Below are 22,574 nucleotides of genomic sequence, written 5' to 3' on the forward strand. Positions count from 1 at the left end.
TATTCATGGCAAGTAAAACAGTGTTAAAAAAATTTAAAAATTAATGCAAGCTTGGCATTTGAATTCAATAAGGGTATCATTTGACATGGTAGATATGGTGATTTAGTAGACAGCTGCCTCACAGTTCTCATCCATCCACTTGCTGAATTTCCCTTCTTATGGCATGTAAGCTTGTCTCTCAAATGGGTGGTTCAAGGAGATAATCTCAGCAGTATTCATTTTGTCCTTCTTGTTTGAATTTTTGGCTGTCTAGTTCTGTTAACCATCTCACCAGCTAAGCTGTGGGACTGGAATAAAGAATGGAATAATGGGAACCATGCAGCTGCAGACAGGAGGCATGGTGCCCAAGACTGCTTTATTCAGCAGCAGCAAGCTTTTAGATCAACATCATAACATCAAACATCACCCTCAAGTGAGGGATTTTTATCGACAGATGACTTTCTCAAAACCTAACAAAAAAGGGGTCACAACAAATCATCATCACACAGTTAATAAAGTCTTCAAAAAAAAAAAAAAAAACCAAAAAAAAAAAAAGGAAAGAAAGCTGTCAAAAAATAGTTACAGCTGGTGAGTTACTGGGAGTATAAAATTATTCTTCTCAAGAGTAAAAATGAGTGGTTGTTTACTTCCACAGAGGAGAACCATCTAACTACATTATCTGAGAGCTGTTTATCAGCCACATAGACCTGGCAGGCATAGGGGACTGTAAAAAGACCCCTAGCCTGACATTCAGAAGGGATTTTGACTTACAGCCTGCTTTTCACTAAAATTCAACAATACAGTAAGTTCTGTTAATTTAGAATAATGGTTTGAATCACAGAACTCTAAATGTCCAGCCTTCCTTTTCCTGAGTCAGTCACAAAGCAAACTTCTCATGCACCAATACATACAATTTTTGTCAAACCAGCAACATTAATCAAGCCTCCCCATTCCCTCCCAGCTCTAACCAATGACAATAGCTACAACAACATACAGCATAATATATAACACTATTATACATGTTTAAAAGTTCATTTTAAAAGGGTAGCAAAGCCATATTTGCATTGAGTATTAAGTAAGTTAATGTATCCTCCTAGGTTCACTAGACAAGTTGTGCTTGAAGAAAAGAAAAAAAACAACAGCAGCAAGGGATTCAACGGAAGCTGAGTGTTTTAATTTTTGGAGTAGAAATTGTTTTAAACTCCAACAATACAGTACACTCAATGTAATATCCTTGACTTTATTCTTTGCCAGACATAAATAAAGGAGAAAACATTCACTCCACAAGTGACCTGCAGGAAAAAGGGAACCTTACTTTTTGCTTCTCAGCTGCATGAACTGATAGATATTCTCAGATGAGAATTTATTTGGAACTGTAACTTCAAAGCAACACTTGGCTTGGAGAATCATAATCAAAGTTGATGATGATGATAATGTTGATAATAACATGAACAACAACACTATCACAAGAATATAATTGCTCAGGAGAGATGCCCAACTGAATGTAACAGGCAAAGAGTGAAAAATTTTGCAAAAATATTCCCCACAATAAACCATCAAACATAACCCACAGCTTAATGATTCAAAGCTTACAGAGGCACGAGGTGTGGGTAATAGAGTCAGCTGAAGCATTGTAGAAAGGTACTTGTGTTTGTTTTTGTGCCAGTCACACCGAAATAGCACCAAGCATCACATGGGCTGAATGAAGGGAAAAAAATCATATTGCACAGCTTCCAGTGACACCACAGTTTGCTTATATCCAGTATCCAAGCCAAGACACACAGGTCAGGCTATGCTGCTATTGCTGAGGTATACTGCAGACTGTGAAGTAGACAAGTCCTCTTTACACTTGCAAGAATGATTGAAGCAGCCAAGTATTACATTCTTATTCTCAAAGAGAAATAAAGTAAACTAAAAACAACCTTTTCTCCTCTCAGAAATGCAAAGGTAAGGGCCAGATCCCGTATGATACACACTTTCAGTTAGTAGCAAGGCTGTTTGGACAGGCACTTCACTGCCTATGTCAGGCAGCTCAGCCACTTACATGAGTCTTTTCTACTGTGGACCAAGTTACTATATAAATCCTTATGAACTCAGTACTAAACCCAATGCTCCCCTTGAAAAGCTGAGCTTTAATGACATCTACAGCAGCAAGAAGGCTTATTTAATAAAATTATAAAGTCTGGCATCAGGAGAGGAGAACAGCACTTTCCCATCCACTTCTTCGACATAATTGTGTTCCCTGCAAATGAAACTTATTACAATGGCACCAGCCTCAAGCAAGCCCAGCAGAATGCACTAAGCTTTCTGTAGTCTTTCCTAAATCCACTATTATTCCCCACCAGATTCCTTGATTAAAAGGAAGCCTCTTGAGCTACAAAACTATGCATAAACCACTGGATTTTTCTGGTGTTCCAATAGCTCACGCTTAGCTTTAACAAAACCTCAGTAAAATGTCCTTAATGCAGAATACATCCTGGCATTAAAGAATGCAGAAATACACCAAGACCTTTAACCTAAATTATTCCAAACTAGCTCCACTTTCCATGTGAACTGCAGTTTAACCACAACTCAGTCACCCACACATGAGGTAGTACAGCTGTGATGGCACTCAGGCCCAAGGACAGGCTGCCCTTGCAGGATTTAGCTGCACAGCTGCCTCTCCAGGCCTTCCTTCCCAGAATACCAACCCTACCTACAAGGCTGAACAGCCATGTGCAAACTGCACTGGCAGCAAAATTAACAGTAAGGGGCAGAGCTTGACCAGAAGCATCCTTCCAACTATCCCAATGGGCCTTTTTCCTACTCAAGTCCTAACCCTATCTCTTGCCATATGTTGTGGTTTAACCACACAGCATTAATTCAAATTCAGCTTGGTAGCAGAAGTACCCCTTATCACTCAGCCTTGCTGGTACTAAGCCATAGCTCAGTCACATGTTCCTCACATAGCAGCCAGCAAGAAAATATGATCTTACTCATCTTGTTTCAAGACTGTCTTGAAACACAACCCCAGCCAAAAGCATGGTCTAGTGACATTAAAATAAAAATAGGAAAGCTTTTTTGACCATTTTGTTAATTAATATGTCAGAGCTCATAAAGAAAGACTCATCAGCTTTTCTCCAGCACTGCATCATCTGAAAGAGCTGTGTCAGCAGAGACCTCAGCAGACAGTCAATACATACTAAAGTGTTCTAAGCAGTAACTCAGAGCACAAAAAAGAATTTTAGTAAAAAAATTAAAATAGCTGCAAAAAATCAGTACTCAATTTCATTATTTGATATAAATCAGGTTATATTTGATATGCAATTCTTGCCCTTCTTTATAAAGGATATTCTCTTAACTGTCATAGAACTGCTTTTACAAGAACCTAGGAGTTTTATGAAAAACTAAGCTAAAGCTGCTGATTTTTCATCTTTGTGAATTTTCAAGGATCTTCTCTGCTTATACAACAGAGGCACCACTTGTCTGCTTCTCATTCTCATCATTGGTATTGACATACCATTGCTGAGCACACAGGAAGGCAGGAAGGTTACAGAGGACAAATTCTTTCTTAGAGGATTCAGAGAAGTTGTCTTACACACACACACACTCACTCATGCACTCTGAAATCTGTTTTTTTTCCAGAAAAGGACCAGGAGGCTCCAGTGCTTTTGCTGATGGCACTGCAGAAAATATTTTCAATAGTATTCTTAGTATTTTCAATACTAAGAATACCTGTAAGCACAGCAGGAGTCTTCCATCCAGTAGGATGAGATACAGGCCTCATATGAGAACCAGAATTCACAGGTAGATTTCTGTAAGGGTCATATATGTACTTGGAACAAAGCTCCAGCCACCTTTCCACAGAACATGCTTACAAGCTCAGGATATGTCCCAACATACTTCTAAAACCCAAATCTACTCTTTAAGTAAGGGGCGGGGGGGGGGGGAAGGAACCACTGCTTGTGGGTGCAGTATACAAAATGACAGATGGGGCTACAGCTACAGATCCTGCCTCAGTCTTGCAGAGAATTGTGAAAACCCATCTTGAAATTAATGCACACCTCTAACTCCTGCTGCTGCTGCTCCGTAACATGTGATATGTGAGGGATAAAGTAGCTGTTCCAAAAGCTGAGACTAAATGCTTGAAGAGCCACTGCCCAGAAGAAATAGAAAGGATATTTCCCTAGAGAGAATTACTCAGCTGTGTATTTTACAGAACAAGTCGTGTTGAAGGAGAGACAGGATAATTGCATTGATTGTTAGTAGGTGATAATTAATTCTGTAGAGAAGTACATTTAGTTTCCTGAAGTCTAGAATTGGATGGAAACTCCATTCTGTAATGAGAAAAAAACTGTGGTTTGCTCATAGCACAAGAAGCTGCAATGCCTCCCTTTAACGTTCTTAAGACACCTACAGGAAGGCAGCACAATGAATAATGTGAAAACAGAAGTTTTCACATCACTGTGACTAAACGTCACAGTGGTGGGACTAAATGTCAGACAATTGCACATATATTTCCAGAAAGCATAGAGTAAAAAGGGACCAGAAAAAAAGAACACCATGTTCTTCAACAAACCTTTAAATTAAATATTTGAAGGGAAAAATGTGGAAACCAAAATTGCAGCTTGATTTCCTTTATGAAGTGTTAGGAAATGGAACATAGAGAGGAGGAGAAATGTTTTTCAATGGTATTTGAACGGTATTTAAAGAGGATAGGACCAATAAAAATAATTTACATGCCAACTGTCTCAGAAGTTAGCTAAATTCTTTTATTCTTACAGGGAAAAAAAAGAGAAACAACTTGAGCAATCTTTGTATCTATTCCTTGGGTGATTTGTTGGCCACTGATTTTAGTTTATGAAAAAAGATCTTAGGTGTATGTAAGAGATCTGTGAGGAATAAGTAAAGCAAACAAGTCAAAGTTCAATAAATATAGGTCCACATGTTCACATAAAATTTGTAGGTGTCTTCAAACAGAAAACTTTTCAAAGTCAGTTTTCAAGAATCTGCAGAAGTGTGCAGAAGAAAGATCAAATGTTACTAAAAATTATAAAGCTTAATGTACCTAAAACAATTGACTGCCAAAGAGTTATAATCTTATCCCTCAATATTCTTTGATAGCAGTGAATTCCATTGATCTTTGGTAAACTGCATGATGTTGCAGTGTTTGTAGTAATTTTTCTGAACAGGTAAAAGCCCAAGGGCAACACCCTCAGGTTCTTCAAGTTGACAAGATCATTTCTTTGAAGCTTTCACATTCCCAAAAGAGAAAGTTGAAAGAATTTTTTTTCTTCCCAAGAGTGATAATATTACAAGACATATGAACTATTCCCTGATTCAGAAAGAGAATCCAAGAACTTCACAAGCTTAGGAAAGATGCCAAAAAATTTAAAAAGAATTTGTCCACTAAGTTCAGGAAAAGGTCTTCAGATAAGGAAAATCCACACCAGAGAACTAAAGAAGGACACCCAGCCGTACAGAGAAAGAATACCATAAACAATCAGGAATCTCATAGCTGACCTCCTTTTGCATGAATTCAGCTTCTTAGACCTATCCATGGAGTGGGAAAGGGCAGTGTACAATGTGGTACAAAGGGACAGTCTGAAACTTCAGGATTTCCTAACATCAGAAGACACTGCTGAATAACTGAAGTTTTCTAGGAAGTTTAAGGTTTCTCACAGGTTACCCACAGCTCATGAAAAATTACAATCTTATGTGACAATGCCTTGGAAGTTTTTTTAATACAACAGCTTCAAGTTGTACAATGCCCTGGCATGGTTGGCAGAACTTATTTAGTAAGCAAGTAGAGTAATTGCAGCACTATGGATTAATGTTTTTTATTATTATTGCCTGAAAAGTTTAAGAAAAAACAAATTATTTCTCCTGCACAAGCACAACAAAAGGAAAAGCTGTAACTTTTTTTTTTTTTTTTACTCTGTAAATTTTTTTATCATTGTCTTCAGTATTCCTGGTAATGGAAGTGTAACTCTGAGCAATAAGAAAAAGCAAATAAATACTTGTCGTTCTCAAAGTGTGTATTGTTTAAGTCTCTACACTCCATAATAGTGCACTTCTACTTGTTTGAAAGTGCATTTTCTCCAATTTACAACACCTGTACTGAAAAATAAAGTTACAGCTCTTCCTGAGAATGACTTGCCTACATACACTGCCTGGCTAAGAGCAACCCCTAATTCATCATCGTTCAACTTGGGAGTCAGTGCTTACAAAGTAATGCCTCAATTTGCTAGTGTCTTTGTCACCACAGTTCATGGAAGCTGACTTCATTTACTGCCCATACTACTTTCAAGTTGCTGACTTTTTCTCCAAAATAGGACAGCTTACCCGATTTGTGTCCGGCCAACAAACCAACTTTGCTTTCATCTGCCACTGGAGAAATAAAAGAAAAGACACAAAGATCAGAAACTTATTTAAATTCACAAGCCTTTGAAACACTGTCAAATTATTTCAGACACAGTATCCTGAATCTTTAAATTATAATAATATGAAAAAAAATCCTTTCTTTACCTAATCCACATGGGGTGCTTCAAAGTCCAAATATCTGAATCAAAGCCCTCTGAAACCAATAAAACGACTACCAGCAGTCCTTGTGGATTACAGATCAGGACCTCAGAACTTACACACTCAAAACTGAGTTGTCAGAAGAGCAATTGCACTTGTAAATAACTCATTTTGCCAGACAAATCACAGGGCATAGGAGAGTTGTAACATTTTCAGATCAAAGACCTCAATTGTAAAAAGAATCCAGATGTGGAAATCTTCCCATCTGCAAGACGTCTCACTGACTCACAAGACCTCTGCAGATAATAAGGTCTCCCAAACCCTGATCTTTTTAAAGGTTTATGCATTTTTTCTATGTTATATTTTGTCTATAAATTGTAACTTTGTAGTATTTCACATCATCTTATAAAGAAAGATGCTTGCAGTAGCAACAGTTTGCAGACAGTAGTGGAGGACCAAATTCTGAATGTAACAGGAATTGGAAGTCCTGTTCAGTAACTTCAGTTTATTGTCATATAACTCAAGAAACTAATTAAAATACTTTCCTGGAGGGTTGAGGGGAAGAGCCAATCACTATTTCTTAAAATGAATTCTATGAAAAAAACAGCAGTCAATGTAATGTTAGGGATGATAAAACAAGAACAGGAAATGAATGTTAGGGTTGAAAGCTTATCCTTCAACTCTGCCTACCCAAGCACTCCCTTATAACTCACCTTAAAACATAATCTCTTTATATGATAAAATAAATTGTCAAGTCATACCAAAAATTCCATAAATGCAAACTTAAACAAGTTCTGTACAGCAGTCACTATCAAAAGTTTACACAGAGGGTCATCTGCCATAATACCAGAACCTGCTATTTTCTACCTAGGAGAGAGCAGTACGGTCGTTACTGACATTTAGGAATTACTACTGGGAAAATAATGACAGTAAATATTTTCTTATATTGCCTCTCCACATTTAGGGAAGCTTTTACCCTCAAAAATCAACATCAAATTCAGGACTGGGATTCACAAGTGGAGTCATGAATCCACAAATGACCACTGTATTTCTTCTCTACTTCTGTGACCCAATTGCCACCTGATATCAGCAAATTGACATAGTGTATGGTTTTTATGGGATGTAGGCGCTAATAAAGGAAGACTAATTCTGCTTGCAGCATTATGTGGAGATTCTGCTAAACAAAATTGCAGTGAGACTAATTCAGAATTAGAAGTGCAACCAGAACTGAAGTCCTTGATTTTTCAACTTCTTTTTTGTCCCTGGAAATGATAACTATCGAACTCCTTGCTATGCAGTTTGATCCTACAATGCAAAATGACTGGACAAGGATTTACTATAAGGATAGCTCAAACTCCTTTTCCTGCTCCCTCCTCCTAAATTTCTCTCTGAGCAAAACAACTGAGGAAAACTTTGGTCCTAAAGGCTAGTGTTTTGACAAGTTATGATTGTGTGAAAACAAGGGATGATAATGGAAACGGATTCACAGCCTTAATTATAGCAGTCACTAGTGGCAACCAGTATAATGCATGGTAATTACTTAAAGCAGGTAATGTTACAGTACATAGGAACTTTAAAAAAAAAGACAAAACCCAAGGTTCACAGTAAATTTTTAAAGCTATGCTGATGACTTGGTTTGCCTGAAACTAAGTTTTACATTATTAAAAGGGATAAATCCATTTAACTTAATCATACTTTACACACCAGCTTCACACACAAAAATTAGATTTTAATACTGGAGGGAAAAAAGGAAGAATAAAATGATTAAAAAATGAAAAATAATCTTACCAAAATACAAGGTTAGCATTATGAGCTTAAGCACATACATGCACAAAACCTGGGAAATGCAAATATTAAAGTTCTATATCAAAGTTTGAGCAAAATACGTGTGCACCTCCACAGGGTAGTTTTCATTTCATGGGTTATTATGCTTAGGCAGGGCCTTTTAGGCTGGCCATCTTTCATTAGACTGAACAGAAGTAGCCCAGAAAAGTCCATTGAATAAGAACCCCATTGCTTCCCTTGTTTCCCCTGGCAACAAGGAGAAGACCACAAGAAAAAATCCAATAAAAACAAAACCAGAAAAAGGCTAACAGAAGATAAATACTTTGTATGCCAAGGTTGAAAACTTTGTAACCAAAGATTTCGTTTAGGAAGTACATGGGACATGCTGTTCCACAAAATAATATTTGAAAACACTTCTTTGCATGTTGTTCAAAACTGATACAAACATTCAGTTATGACAAAAATAGTCTCTCTCTAGTTCTTGGCCTTTGAATAAAGGAAAGAAGTAAGAGGAAATTTCTTTCCTAAAATTCTATTAGTTTTGGCCTGTCTTTGTAGAAAATCACATGAAAGATTTTAAACAAGAAAAAAATACCATCTACTCTTAAAACTCAAGTAAAAGGAATTCTAATTATTTTTATATTATATTCTAATTATTTTATATTGCAATATCAGAAAGTAATTACTTTGCAAATAACTGAAATATTTCAGCTCAAGAAGACCACACTTGGGAATGCACAAGTAAATATTTTTATGAAGACACTAGAATTACTGTATATTTTGAGCTAGAATTATTAAATGCATAACATCTCAAAAAAATAGAAACCACCTAATTTGGGACTCCAAAGAAAAAACTCAAACAAAAATCTGGGAAGGATTCAGACAAGAGAATAAATAGATTGACAAACAAGAAGATACTTCTCCTTTACTTGTTAATCAAATACTTCACATTTTGAAATGTCCCTGAAACCCCAGGGATTTGTTAGTTCATGAAGTTATTAATATTTGTCTGTGGAAATCATGCTAGCTCTTTTTAAGTTACATCTATTATTTAGGAACCACATTTTCACCACAGAAACCAGTTATGCATTCGCTGTCAGTACTCAAAGTAATTGCTGAAATAAAAGATGAAAGAAGTTTTGCAGCTACTTAATAAAATCATGGACATTTGGGGGCCTAGCAAGACCACAGATTATCAAAGAAGTAATATTACTAAACCAAACAAATCTGCCCAGCTGATAGCAAACCATTGATACTTTTTTTTAAACTATGCCAACAATCACTACAGAGAGTAAGAAATCCCATCTCTTTACGCCATGAGTTTTTTAGTATTTCCTACAGTAATACTCTGGAATGCTCTTTTGCTTCAAGAAAATAGATGTTGTTATTTAATAACAGTAGAGGTACCCAACATGCCTTTGTGTCCTTCCACATAAATGTTTTGACTGCCATTTCTGTGCCCTGCTCAAGATAGCCATTTCATTTGAATTGCATGACTTCCAATGGTTTAGTACACAACAAACTTCTGGACTTCTCAAAGTCTGTGCCAAATCCAGTCCAGGCTTACACACAGGCTAACAATCTAGCTCCAAACTGTGGTTTAGAGAAGCACAAATCAATGCTGCTGCCAATTGTCATAACCAATTTCCCCCCTTCTGCCCAGTTCAATTGCTGAACCATTGCATTATTTTTCCCCAAACCAGAGTTACTACCATTCACAAGATACAAGGTTCCCCTATTCAACTGAAGTGACTCTTTCATGAAGCATCAGTTTTGCACATTGACAAAGAGCTACTAAAAAATCTTCTAAACATCTGAAAGTCACGTGTTTCTGCTGGACAAACTGACACGTACCTTTGAAGACCGGCTGCAGTTCTGCACTCAGAAAAGAAGCAAACAAGGATTAAAATTACAATTAATGAGGAATAATAATATAAGACACTGAAACACAAAAGAATTTCCTAGAAAACAAATTTCCTAACAAATACCTTTGTTAATTAATAGGAAGCCAAATATAAATTTCTTATTGTTCAGTAATCAGTTCACAAGGGCTGTATTCCCAAACTATACATATAAATGATGCTTCCACACTTCTCAGAATCCATCAGTTTCTATGGTATAAACATATGATAAGAAAGCAAAGCCTCAAATGGGTCACTGTTTTTTCCTGGTGAACTCCATCCTTACTCAGCCCTCTCATCATAATGAAGACAGCGCATCATCAATTAGTTTTAGTCAGTGATAGTGCCAGGAACATAATTCTCCTGCCAGTTTTATTTTCTGGGTGAAGCATTTCCCCATCTAGGAGTGGCATAAATCACTTGGAGAAATGGTGTCAATTGTCTCACAACCACCACTTAGAAAATGTTGCTTACTGTTCTAGGTCTGCCCCAAAGTGCTATGTACATAGACCACAGGTTAATATCCACACTAGTGACAAAATGTGTGTATCAGGAAGGGTAAACCTGCACTGGCTTCAAATATTTCTGTTCAGTAATTCCCTTCTGTTCACCTTTCTTCCAAATAAGGGCATTAGTTCTGGGGAGACCTAGATATCCACCAGCTACTCACTCTTAAAGGTTTAGGAGTCCTTAATAGATTTCTGCTCACTTCAGTGTTGAAAAGCACAGAGATTACCAAAAAGCTTGCAAAAGGGCCAAGGAAAAATTATACTTATGAAGTAGGAAATAAAAAAAAAAAAGATAAACCTTTTCCAAAATGGCATCTAAGACAACATTTGGGATTTCCTGTTCAGCACATTTAAAGACTGGAATAAATCACATCCAAACCATGATTCTGGATTCTTTTTCTCTCCTGTACAAGGTTTTCTCTAATTAGATTTTTCAGAACAATTTTTGTTAGAACTGATTTAATACTTCAATTCAATTGTATTCAGAGAAGATCCTCAAGGGATATATCTTGTATGTCAGCACAGGAGAATGAAAACGCTTAAGCTTGCATTTGCTATTACTACTACTTGTTGAAGAACCAGAAGTACAGTTGAGGCTGTCCACTGAGCACATTTAGCTTTAAATGGAAGTTTTTCTCCTGGCAGAAAAAATCACTGTTTTACAATTTCCCAGCCAGCATGATATGAATTTCTTCACTTTCTAGTAGTGCCATAACTACTCATTCTTTAGGGTTACGCTGTTAATTGAGGCCATTGTGGCTTCTTTTACACTTTTGTTGTCTTTTGTAATCCTCTCTCACCTCTGTTCCAGAGAAACCACACTAGGCTAAAACTCCCCCGCTGCACGTCTTCCACATGTCATTAACACTTCTTCCAAATTCCTAGGGTTAAACTGCAAGTTCCTAATGTAATCTGTCAGTCACTGATTGAAAACATTGATAGGGAACAGATTTAAGACAAAGTTTAGACAACATATTTATACCAGTGTTCTTAAAAGTTACTTCATTATCATCCTTACTTTCTTTCTTACAGTAGCTATACATTAACTTAATTGCTATTTTCTCCCCCTAACACTTCAATAATCTAACTGCATTAATAGATCCACTCAAACTTACACTAAAGCAACCTAAAAAAATACCACCTCAAGCATGTGTTACCACATTCTCAGCTGTGTCACCATCACAACTCGTGTAACGCTCTCAGCCTGCTCCACAATGAACTTCCTTTAGTCCTAGAAGATTTCTACAAAACCAGTCCAAACAGTTGATAGTCTCTTTTGCCTACTTCTGCCTTTATGCCACAACTCACTGTCCCCTCAACTGCACTAATTTGGTGTAAAACAAAATTAGCCTTGTTAAAAGCCTCTCTTTTCATACAGAAAAAAACCCTAATTTCAGTCTCATTTCAATTCAGTTAACAGCATCCCTATCACTTAAGAAACGATTTTGTTTCATTCCTGAATTACAGATCTTACAAACAGAAATTTGAAAGTCATTTAAACTACGAAAACGGCATTGTGCTCATTTGTAAAAATTGATTCTACACAGAGCCTCAGAAAATATACATCTAATCTGATAGTACTAGAAAGCTACTCATGACATAAGTTAGAATCATGTTAAAATCTCTTTTGGCCCATGATACCAAAGATAATCACAGCCATAAGCAATACAGTTTTTCCTTAACCCATAACATTTTTGTTCTTGAAAAATCTCTCTTCCAAAGATGATTTTTTAATTACTAAGCCAGTAACATTGAATAGACTCTTAGAATTCTGATCCATCTTCTCCATTTCCTCATTAATGCTCTAACAAGCCTAACTAGCTCCTAAATGCAGTTCTGAAATTGGTTTCAAGTCAAAGCAAACAAATAATTGTATTCCATACACACAACATGGTTAACAAAACAATGACTTTAAAATACCAAACTACTTTTTGTCCCACTAATACCATAACTCTCACTAGAGACCTCCCAAATGTATTCTTTTAATTGTATCTGAATCCAAACATTGCTTGGACGACCGATCTTCATTAGCTCTGTCTGGTCCTCATTTGCCTATGTTTTAAGATATTTATTTCAGTTTACAGAAATTACACCCAGAGTAAAAATAATCTGCTTCAGAGCAAACCATGAAGCAGCTAATAGCATCTTGACTGCATTTTCCACATCCTTCTGGATATGGGACATGGGTTTCCCTCCATTTTGAGGCATTTTAAAAGTATGAACTGTAATTGAATGCATCCCTTCACTAACAAAGAAATTAGCATTTAGTTAAATATTGGCTTCCTTGCAGAATACTCTACCTTATACCTTGCACATTTACTTGCTAATTATTCCTAAATAAGTAAGCTGCCCGATATTTTAATAAATATGCCCCAAGGTTAAGGGATTCCAAGTATGTCTAATGATGTTTCAGCAAACAATATTTCACTCACATTTAAAATCAAGTAAAGGACATATCCATTTCTTCAGGCTATAGAGCTTAATCAGTTAAAATTTATGGGGTTTTGCCTTTGATGAGGAAAAGAAGAGGGAATTAAGCAGCACCTTGGGACAGTGGTCATGGGTTATTATACCAACATCCTCAAATATAAATCTACACAGTACTTCGCCTGAATTGATACCCAACAAAAATGCTACATACTCATATGATTCAATTTCATGTTGCTTCAGGTTAAAACAAGCTACACTTTCATGTGCTTGCACACAATTCCCATGGCTGTAGTTTTTACAGTACATTTATGCACAGTCTAAATCACTCCTGTGCATAAAGATTTATGGAAAGTAAGGGTGCTGGAGATAGATAATAAGACACCTTCTTTCCTTTCATTTTCATAGAGCACACTAATGTAACAATAAAAAACAATTTCACATTAACATTACAAAAATTTCCTTTTTAATATAGTTAAAAGAACAAACTATTGAAAATGGATTCTGACAAAATATTATATAGAAAGTCTCCTCTAGAGAACTGTGGTAATGCAAGGGAAAATGTGTGTGTACAGAAGGTTGTTAAAAGCAAGGAAAAATCATCCTTCCAATTACTTATTTAGAAGCCATTGATTTCTTAATTTTCAATCTGCTGTTAAGTTCCAAAAAAAGTGTTCCAGTTCAGTGTGAAGAGAAAACACAACATTTATTTCCACCATTTTTGATTTTGTTTTGCTTATTTTTAACACTATTCTCTAAGCACAAGCCCAAGCTTTGCATGCAGTGAAACTCTGGTCAGTACCAAGTCAGACTTTGTTTGGTTCTGCATAAATTCTTGAAGTCACAGTTATAATCGGGATCTTTGCTTTGCTAACATATGGATGACCATGGCTGAAGAATAAAAAAAAAATATGCAACAGAGAGGATGTGTCAAGTGCCAGAATCAGCAGAAGAAAACAGGGGGGTTGTGCTCTTTTTATCACCACCAGTTCAATATAAAAGTAGGCAAGGCAAAGAAATATCTACCATAAGACACAGGATGTGAACTCTGCCAGTGATCCAGAAAGTGCTGTCATTATCTCAACACAGCAGCAAGGAAGAACATTAAGACTTATGGCTGACATGGAACTAATCTGTAGCCTATTACTCTGAATGAAGCTGTAAATTTTGAGAAGCATTTGATCACTGTGGAAATGATGGATGCCAAAACAGAGAACCAGTCACCCTGCCCCCATACACTCTGCACAAGGACATCTGTACAGATGAGGCAAGTTCTGCTCATCTCTGCAAAACCAAAAAAAAGTATCATTACCACTACATGTGCTTTTTTCTTTTTTTAATTTCTACAACAGTAACTCAATAACATATGCCACTGATATTTATTTTCTTTTTTTAAAGTAGGTTAAAGCAAAAACTAATTCATCTGGAAAGAAACTGAGTTGTTGAAACACACCAACTTCAGGCAATGCTACTTTTGGGTTCATGCTATCTCTGAATTTGGCAGTTAAGAGTTGTGCCAGTCCACAGGACTCACGGCATGGCAGCCTAAACAAGCAGGTGGCAGTGGTTCATACCCTCTGCTCCTGTCCAGCTGCCCAGCCAACAGTCCTGACATACACCAAGTGTCAATAAACTAAACTCCAGCTGCCCCACTGGCAAGTAACCTACAGCTGGATGTGCCAAGTTCCTTTCACTGCAGGCTTTGCTCTGGAGAGTGATAACAACAAACTGATGCACAGTTAGCAGTATTGAACATTTTTTCATCATCCATCCTTATTACCTCATATTATTCACTGAGGATATTAATTTATAGAAATTATTATTTTGTAAATTGCTATGACTGGAAAGCAGATTAAGCACTCAAAGGGTTCTGGGCTTAAATATGTATATAACTGAAAAGAGAAACATCAACATTAAATGAGCCTCCATTGTGAACCTGTGTAATTATAGACTAATCTTTACAGATTTGCCTCTTGTATATACATCAGGCCTCATCAAAGCCAGGAAGACCCTTAATATACAATTTCACTAGCTCCCTAATTTAATGAATTTATCATTTTCACATAAGGTTCACAATCTATAGTAATATCTGGATTTTCTTCTGTTTAAAATGTTACCCACCTTCAATGATCCTTTGCATGGTGATGTGATTAAGCAATCCCGGCCTTTGTAACCTTGTAATTGAGCAATGGGTGCATTACACACATTTCAAGGTGAAGTAGAATGTTCCTAAGTGAGTAGCAGTACAGATTTCACATTCTTGCCCTGTATTAGACAAATTCTGTTGTCTGTTGAATTTGTGATTGTCATTCTGGGTCTCTACACCCAATCTCTGGGTGATTTCACAGATCTGTGGAGACACATGATTCAGAGGCAACTTGGTTTAAAAAGAAAGGAACTGCATCTAAATCACGTGTTCTAAGGTCTCACAGTTCTCCTCCTGGACTCCAGTTCTGTGCTTTTTTCTGTTCATCCTGTCAGATTTATTTCTGAGAGGACTGGCAGAACTTGAGAACAAAAGAAATGTACTAAGTGTACAGTGTCCCATGACTACTGGAAAAATAGGGCCTAGATCTTCTCAGAGAAAGAACATTTCTCCTTTTTTCTCCTTTGCTACCACATCTGATGGAAGATTACTTCCCTATTTCCTTTTTTTTAGCAGTGCATTGAAATCAGTACGGGTACACAGCTGCATGCTGGGGTGAGAAGTTACTATTGGTCATGACTGCAGTTAAGCAAGAAGCAAGCAAAAAAACCCCTAAGAAATAACTTTGCTTTCCCAAAAATCCATCCTGGAAAGTCTATTATCTGAATGCTCTATTTGGAAGCACATTTTTTTATATCAAACTATTGGGATTTTATTTGTATTTGAAGCACTTTATGTTGCAGTTACTTCACTTGAGATTTTCATGTTTCTATTCCATTTTCTCTTTCAAACAGCAGCTTCTGCTTAAAGTCTTTCAAAAGGCAGAAGGCCAAACATAGTACTTCACTGCTTGCTAGAGAATGATGGTAAAAGGTCCCAGCTTTCATCTTCCTCAGTTTCATTAACTGCCAAGCTATGTGCAAGGAATTTTACTTCATCTATTGTAATTTATAAAAAAAATATGGTGCAGATCTTTCGTGGTCCCTCAAACTCCTTATATGAGTGTCTCAAGTAGATTTACCTTCACACAGTCAATCAGACTGGTTATCACCCTTTTTATTTTTTACTTTTATAACACAAGGGAACTTTCCAACAGCTACCTTCTACAGGCAACAATTTTTGAACACTCTAAAAGATACATTTGTGTCTAATTTTTGTTTCATTTTTGCATCCAATTTTATTTTAGTTTTTAGCCACCATGATTTAGTGACTCATGTATATTCTCAAAGCATCGCTCCTGGGTGTCAGGAACAGATTGTGTATAGAACTTGAAGTATGAGTTACCTGGCAGTTCTGAATATGCTCTCACACACAATTGACTAATTTTACACTGGTGTTCATGAGCATTCTTTCCTGGGACTTCTGTGGGAGCTGGAAGCAAACCTTTCTAAAAGAAGGCTCAATAAAGCTGAACATTCATTTTTCTAGTAGACTACATGTAATATATGATTTGACTCGAGTCTGTAAACCTAATCATTTTTTGAGCAGCATTTTTATTCTTTAAAAAATACCTAATCCATAACTCTTCATTAAAACAAAGGAACAGAAGAGCAAATGACATGTTTTGCCCGGTCATGCAGTAGTGTTACAATTCTGCCTTAAGACCTTTCTTCAATTAATTCACATCCATTCTTAGGCATTTCAGGCATTAATAACTGCCTGGCTTTCCTTACACACCACTAGAGGAGTACACACATTTAATGTTACATCAAAATACTCTACTAAGATGACAACAAAAATCAACAAAACAAAAGACCAGTCTGGAAGACTTCATGGAAAAAAAACCTGCAAGTTAAGAAAAAGCTACCTTGAAACTGTATATAAAATGAATCACTTTCTATTAATGGTGTAGCAAATCTGATCCAACAAAGCACACAAATCTATTATTAAAGATATCCTAATGGTAGTCCTCAAAGTTTCCCCATCAACACTGGGAATTCAAAAAAAAACCCAAAACCAACCAACAGATAAAGAGTGAGTGTGGCCAAGAAGAATTAAAAGGAAAAAGAAAACCTTATTTGGTTTCCTTTGAGACTTAACAAGCTTTCTTGAACCCTCAGTAAAACATGGCTTGGTTTTTCAGCAGCAATAACCCTTCCATCTTCCACCTGCAAATGTTTTCCTGGTATTGAAAGAGCCTTTTACTTTCTACTTCACCCCCCTGCAAGATTTCCTGCACAGCACGGATGGGTAGAGAACCATAACCTTACACCCTTCAAGCATTTATAAAGACCTACTGCAACATTTTGCCTGTGTTTGTCATTGTCAATGAAGAAATAAACAACTTGTGTTAGGAACGTTACCCTTTGTCCAGTGTAGTTTTACAATCATTTATATTTTATAAAAGAAATTATTTTTGTGATTGCTGGCTTTGCTTTATATTTTAGACATACAAAACTTGTACAGAATTCTTTCAGCTCATTTTTCCATCATTCCCCCTTTTCTTCAGCTAGTATTTCAATACAATGGGCCTTTACAAAAAGAAAGAAAAAAAAAAAAACAACCAAACAAAAAGCCAACAAACTTTCTTCAGCTCCAATAAAAGTGTATTTGCAAATAGCTGCTAGAGGAGGCTGACCATTGTCCCCATCACTGTAGCTCCTGCAGAACTTACTCCCTGATGTTAAAGAAACAAAAGCAAGAAACAGAGATGGTGCAGATGGGCTAAGGCTAAAGAGCTGACCTATGTGTCACCCCAGCCCTTCTTACCTAGATCCATGCTTTTTGAGGCTTTCAGATTAATTGATTCAGACTGCTTGGCTGGTGTCAAAGATCTGAAGTTGATGTGCTGATCTGTTAAATGCACTGCTGAATTTATGATAGGGCTGTAGCGAGGAAAAAAAAAATTAGGTAAAATGTTAAGGTACCAGTTCAAACCACAAGTGAACTAATTAAAGAATGCACAAATATACATGTTTCTTTCTCCAGTTGCTCACAGCATGCATTTTTCAAATCAGATATCGATCTTCAACTTCCTTTTCTGAGACTTAACACTTTCACTCACTTGATTTCTCATCACAGAAAGAAATATAAATGTAAATGATCAGCAATAACTTTCTTTTCATTTTGCTAGTTCTATCTAACCACTGCATTTCCAAATAACATGCTACAGAATGTTGGAGAAATACTGCAACGTACCTGGATCAATTTTACTTCACCTGCTAATATAAAATTATTTTATAGCCCTGCACCACTTAAGCAGAGGCTGGAGGTCTTATGAAGCACGCTACAACTGAAGAATTCCAGGGTATTGTGTTTGCTTGCTTTGATTTTTACTTTGTTTTGGTCTTTTTTTTTTTATTCTTTTATTTTAAGGCAACTTTCTAAACATTTCAAAATTGCAACCTGAGTGAAACTTCCAAGTAACTTTCAGCTCAAAATGCAACAGCTCGATGCAATCTGAAATCCTATGTGTCTCTTTTTTGATTAGAAACAGAAATTATTATTCTTTGAAGTATTCTTAAGCAAGAAAGGATTTAGAAAAACAAAAATATTTAGTTTGAAATAGCTCAAAGGGTTTCATTTTGCAGTGTCAAAATACTTTCCTAAGTATTTTCCTATTCATTTTGTTGAAGTGCAATTTCAGTGAAATCAATGTGACTTGATACAGCAATTCAATTTCAGGAGAACTTTAGTTCTAAATGGAAAAACAATACAACACTGGAAAAATCAGGGTGAGACAAAGGACCTGTAAATTCATCACTGTTTTAAGACATCATTAGCATTTAGGAGAATGTTTTTCTCTGAGCTTGCTGGAAAAATTAGTAACATATTCTAACAACCAACTGCAGTTAAGAATGCAATGCTGAATTGCACTGATCTGTGTAGACTTGTTTGTTTATCATGTCATATGTACCTGCCTGGGAGACCAGAAATAACAAACTTATTTGAGTGTAATTACTCTATGTTAGCAAAATGAAAATAGATATGAAAGTCTTGTATAAAGCATTCAAGGTATCCATAATAAAATATATTTACTCTTTGATGCAACCAATCACTTAAGAGTATTTTTTACTCACACCCCAGCACACAAGGACAGACACATGGCTACATTTCCAGCTGAAATGCAAACTTCCTTAGCAGCATTGCAGTAGATGCATGACTATCAAAATTGAACACACAGCAAATGAGGAAACAATGTTCAAGGGTGCATTTCAGCATCATCATCAGGATTGGTTACATTCCTCATCATCAGGAGAGGCTGAAATTATGCCTTTCATTTGAATCCTGTGCTACTTGAGATAGAGAGAATGAGCCATTGTGAACTTCTACATGTTTACTCTTTTTTCTGCACCTCCAAACTTCTGTATTTACTAAGGAAATTGGAGCTTATAGCTGCTATCAAGCATGGCAGGCTTTGCAGAAGTATCTGAAAAATCAACCCAATACCTTTACAACTGGAAAAGAGTTCATTAAGTTTTCTCCTACACATTTCAATGTTCAGACTTACTGAAAATTCATTTTGTAATCTCAATAATATCTTCATGTGACATAAAGAGATTCAGTTTCTTACAAACTGTAAGAAACTGTTTGGCTTGGACTTTTAAAGCTTTAAGAGACTTCACACTGCATTTACACATTGCACCCACAGTACAGTTTTAAATTAACTTTTTATTTTTAATTGGAATTATGCTTCGAGATTTTTTTTTGTTTCACTGAACACAAGACAGGTATCATCTATCATGTATAGCAAGCATACTGCAGCTTATATACAACTGAAATGAACAACACACTAAATGCTAAAATAACATTCACAGCTTATGTTAAAAGACCTTAGAAGTGACTAAAGAAAGTGGTACAAATAAAAAAAAAAAGAGGTTTTATAATCAATTAGAACTATTATCACAACCACTACTGAGCAATTAGTGCTGTAACTATTAAGAAGAGTTAAAGTCCAACCTGTGATTATAATCCTCATTCAGCAGATCCTCACTAGGATGTGGTGGGAGAGGTGGAGGTGTTTCATTTTCACCATTGCCACGATCAGAAACTGGAAACTCTGAAACAAAATTTAGAAAGGAGTTAAATAACCTGCAGAAACAACTACATTACACCAGTTCACTGACTGATGACTGGAAGGCCTCAAGCAATGCTGAAGTAAATCACAAATTATTCAAATCCCTGAACTAACTAAACTAGAATTAAAATCACACCAAGCAGAAAATACACCCCTTGGGATTTTCCTGAAGAGCTGATTTTCAGATTTGCATATATATTATTAAAGGTAAATATAGGGAAACTTTGTGCTTATAGTGAAGTTGAGTGGAAGGCACAAATTGCTTTACTCCATTTTTAACTTCTCCATAGCTGCATTCAGACTGATTGTAGTTCATTATTTCAGTCCCTTTGATGGGGAGCATTTATCACCTTTGATGTACAGGAGAGAACCATATTCTCAGCAAAGAGATCAGAAGAAGAAAAATTTATATTATTCCACAGCAAGAGAATAAAGAGGCATTTCTTAATTACAGTCGTCACTTTCCTACTACTACTGCAACTCCTTTACCTTTACAAACAGCATCCAGCTAACACTAGAAAATTACTTTTTACAAAGACAAATATAAACTACTCAAACCATTCAGTGGTTTGCTAAGCAACAACACTTAAATACCTGCAATATTTAGTAAGACTGCTGTGCTCACTGTAGGCCAGCTCATTACTGTCCTATAAATCCACTTCTCAACCCAAAGGTACCATCTAAGAAAAAGTCCCTGCATTTTTCAATGTAGAATATGTCTTCACCCCTCCCAAACTTAATAGGAAATATGGACACTTCCTTGGGTTTCAATGGCAGGTAAGCAATATAATAATAATGACATATCACTTTAATGTGACCTGTTCTGTTGCATGGAATGTTGGCAGTCTTTTTGTACAAAATCCTGTCTGAAAGCACTAACCTAACCTGAGAGAAAAAGGGTTGGCAAGGAGGGATCAAAGGAGAAAGCAATAGATTATATTTATGTGATAAGAGCACTTATACAGCAAACAAAAGATATTGGGGAAAAAAATTCCAACCAAAAACTCCCAAAAAAAAACCAAAGAAAAAACAACCCCCACAGACCTATACTATTAGCTCAAGAATCCTATAAAATTCCTATTGGCTGGACAGCCTTCTAATAAAAGATAGTTCAAACCTTGTATCTCAGGAAAAGTGTGAGCATCATCAAAAGAAAGTGAGGATAAGCAGATGAGGAAGAAAGCTTTAATGAGACCTTAAAAAATGATTGTCAGTCTGATGTAAAATACAGGTATGCTACCTTACGTATACACATGGGCTTCTTGCACCTGAAAAAAAGGAAAAAAACCCCAAACCCACAAAAACCCCAGCAAACTAAAAAAGAAATAGAACTACACCACACTTACACTGTGGTTAGCCTTTCTGAGCAGACCCTTATAGCCATGGCAAGAGACTGAGCATATCATGTAGTTATACTAACTTAGATTCACAGTAATTGGTACATCATTTCACCAAGGCTGTTTGATCATGGGCTACCACTGGTATTTTTCTTACAGTAACAAAAGGATACACACAGAAAAACGTCAGACTTCCTCAGTGAATCGGAAATGATCACAAGGGATTACAGCTCCCAGTAAAATGGGACCAGGAGCCAGAGAATGAGAGAATTTAACCTAAGGGGCAGTCACTGGCTCCATGTTCAAGACCTCAGGAAATGACCCTAACAGATCCAGATAAATCTAAGTACTGAACAAAATGCATTGAATTTTCAGATATTAAATAGACTAAGAGAGTAAAAAAGAGTAACTCAGGCAGAGTAAAAACTGAGTCTGTCTATAAGACACGTGCAGCATTTACAAGGAAAATCTAAATGATTAAAAATTTCACTTAATTTTCTATGTTGATGTTACCACATATGTATGAAAACAGAGGTGCTTGTACAACCATGAGGATTCAGCAGTCTCTGGTAGTAGAGAAAGTTTGATTATTTTGCTACTTAACAGAGAGATGACAGCATTTTCCCTATAACTATTTATAATATAGGGTTATAAGAAATATATCAGAACCTCTAATGAAACACATTCCAGTAATCTTTCAACACCAGAAATGTAAAGCTGCTGGCACTGAAGTATCAATTCTCAAAGAGATTGTTCTAAAAAACACCGTGAAACAGCTTGGCAGCAAAAGAAGTGAGGACCTGAAGGCAGCAAGTGTTATTCATGCAAAAATAGAACAAACACTGGCATTTCAATATTGGATCACTATTCCCTCCCTCTTTATTTAAATATCCACAGGCAAGACAAAATTTAATGTTTTGGCTATAAGCACTTTTCCCCAGACATTAGTTTTTCTTGCTCATGTATAATAAA

The 22,574-nt window shown here is 36.3% G+C and overlaps 1 protein-coding gene across 4 annotated transcripts in view; it reads right to left on the reverse strand.

The window, feature by feature from the left end:
* The window catches only part of PARD3B (par-3 family cell polarity regulator beta), a 392,348-nt gene that overhangs the window by 161,134 nt on the left and 208,640 nt on the right, over window positions 1-22,574 (reverse strand). For 2 of the 4 annotated variants that reach the window (XM_077181319.1, XM_077181318.1), the window contains exons 14-17: window positions 20,148-20,247; window positions 17,958-18,073; window positions 10,120-10,140; window positions 6,304-6,348 (exon numbers count right to left, since the gene is read on the reverse strand). In XM_077181319.1, the coding sequence (XP_077037434.1) occupies window positions 6,304-6,348; window positions 10,120-10,140; window positions 17,958-18,073; window positions 20,148-20,247 (282 nt within the window). The remainder of the gene's footprint in view (window positions 1-6,303; window positions 6,349-10,119; window positions 10,141-17,957; window positions 18,074-20,147; window positions 20,248-22,574) is intronic. The other 2 variants (XM_054636392.2, XM_077181321.1) reach the window with 2 other exon arrangements.

Source organism: Agelaius phoeniceus, chromosome 7 (assembly GCF_051311805.1).
Source record: "Agelaius phoeniceus isolate bAgePho1 chromosome 7, bAgePho1.hap1, whole genome shotgun sequence".
Classification (NCBI taxonomy): domain Eukaryota; kingdom Metazoa; phylum Chordata; class Aves; order Passeriformes; family Icteridae; genus Agelaius; species Agelaius phoeniceus.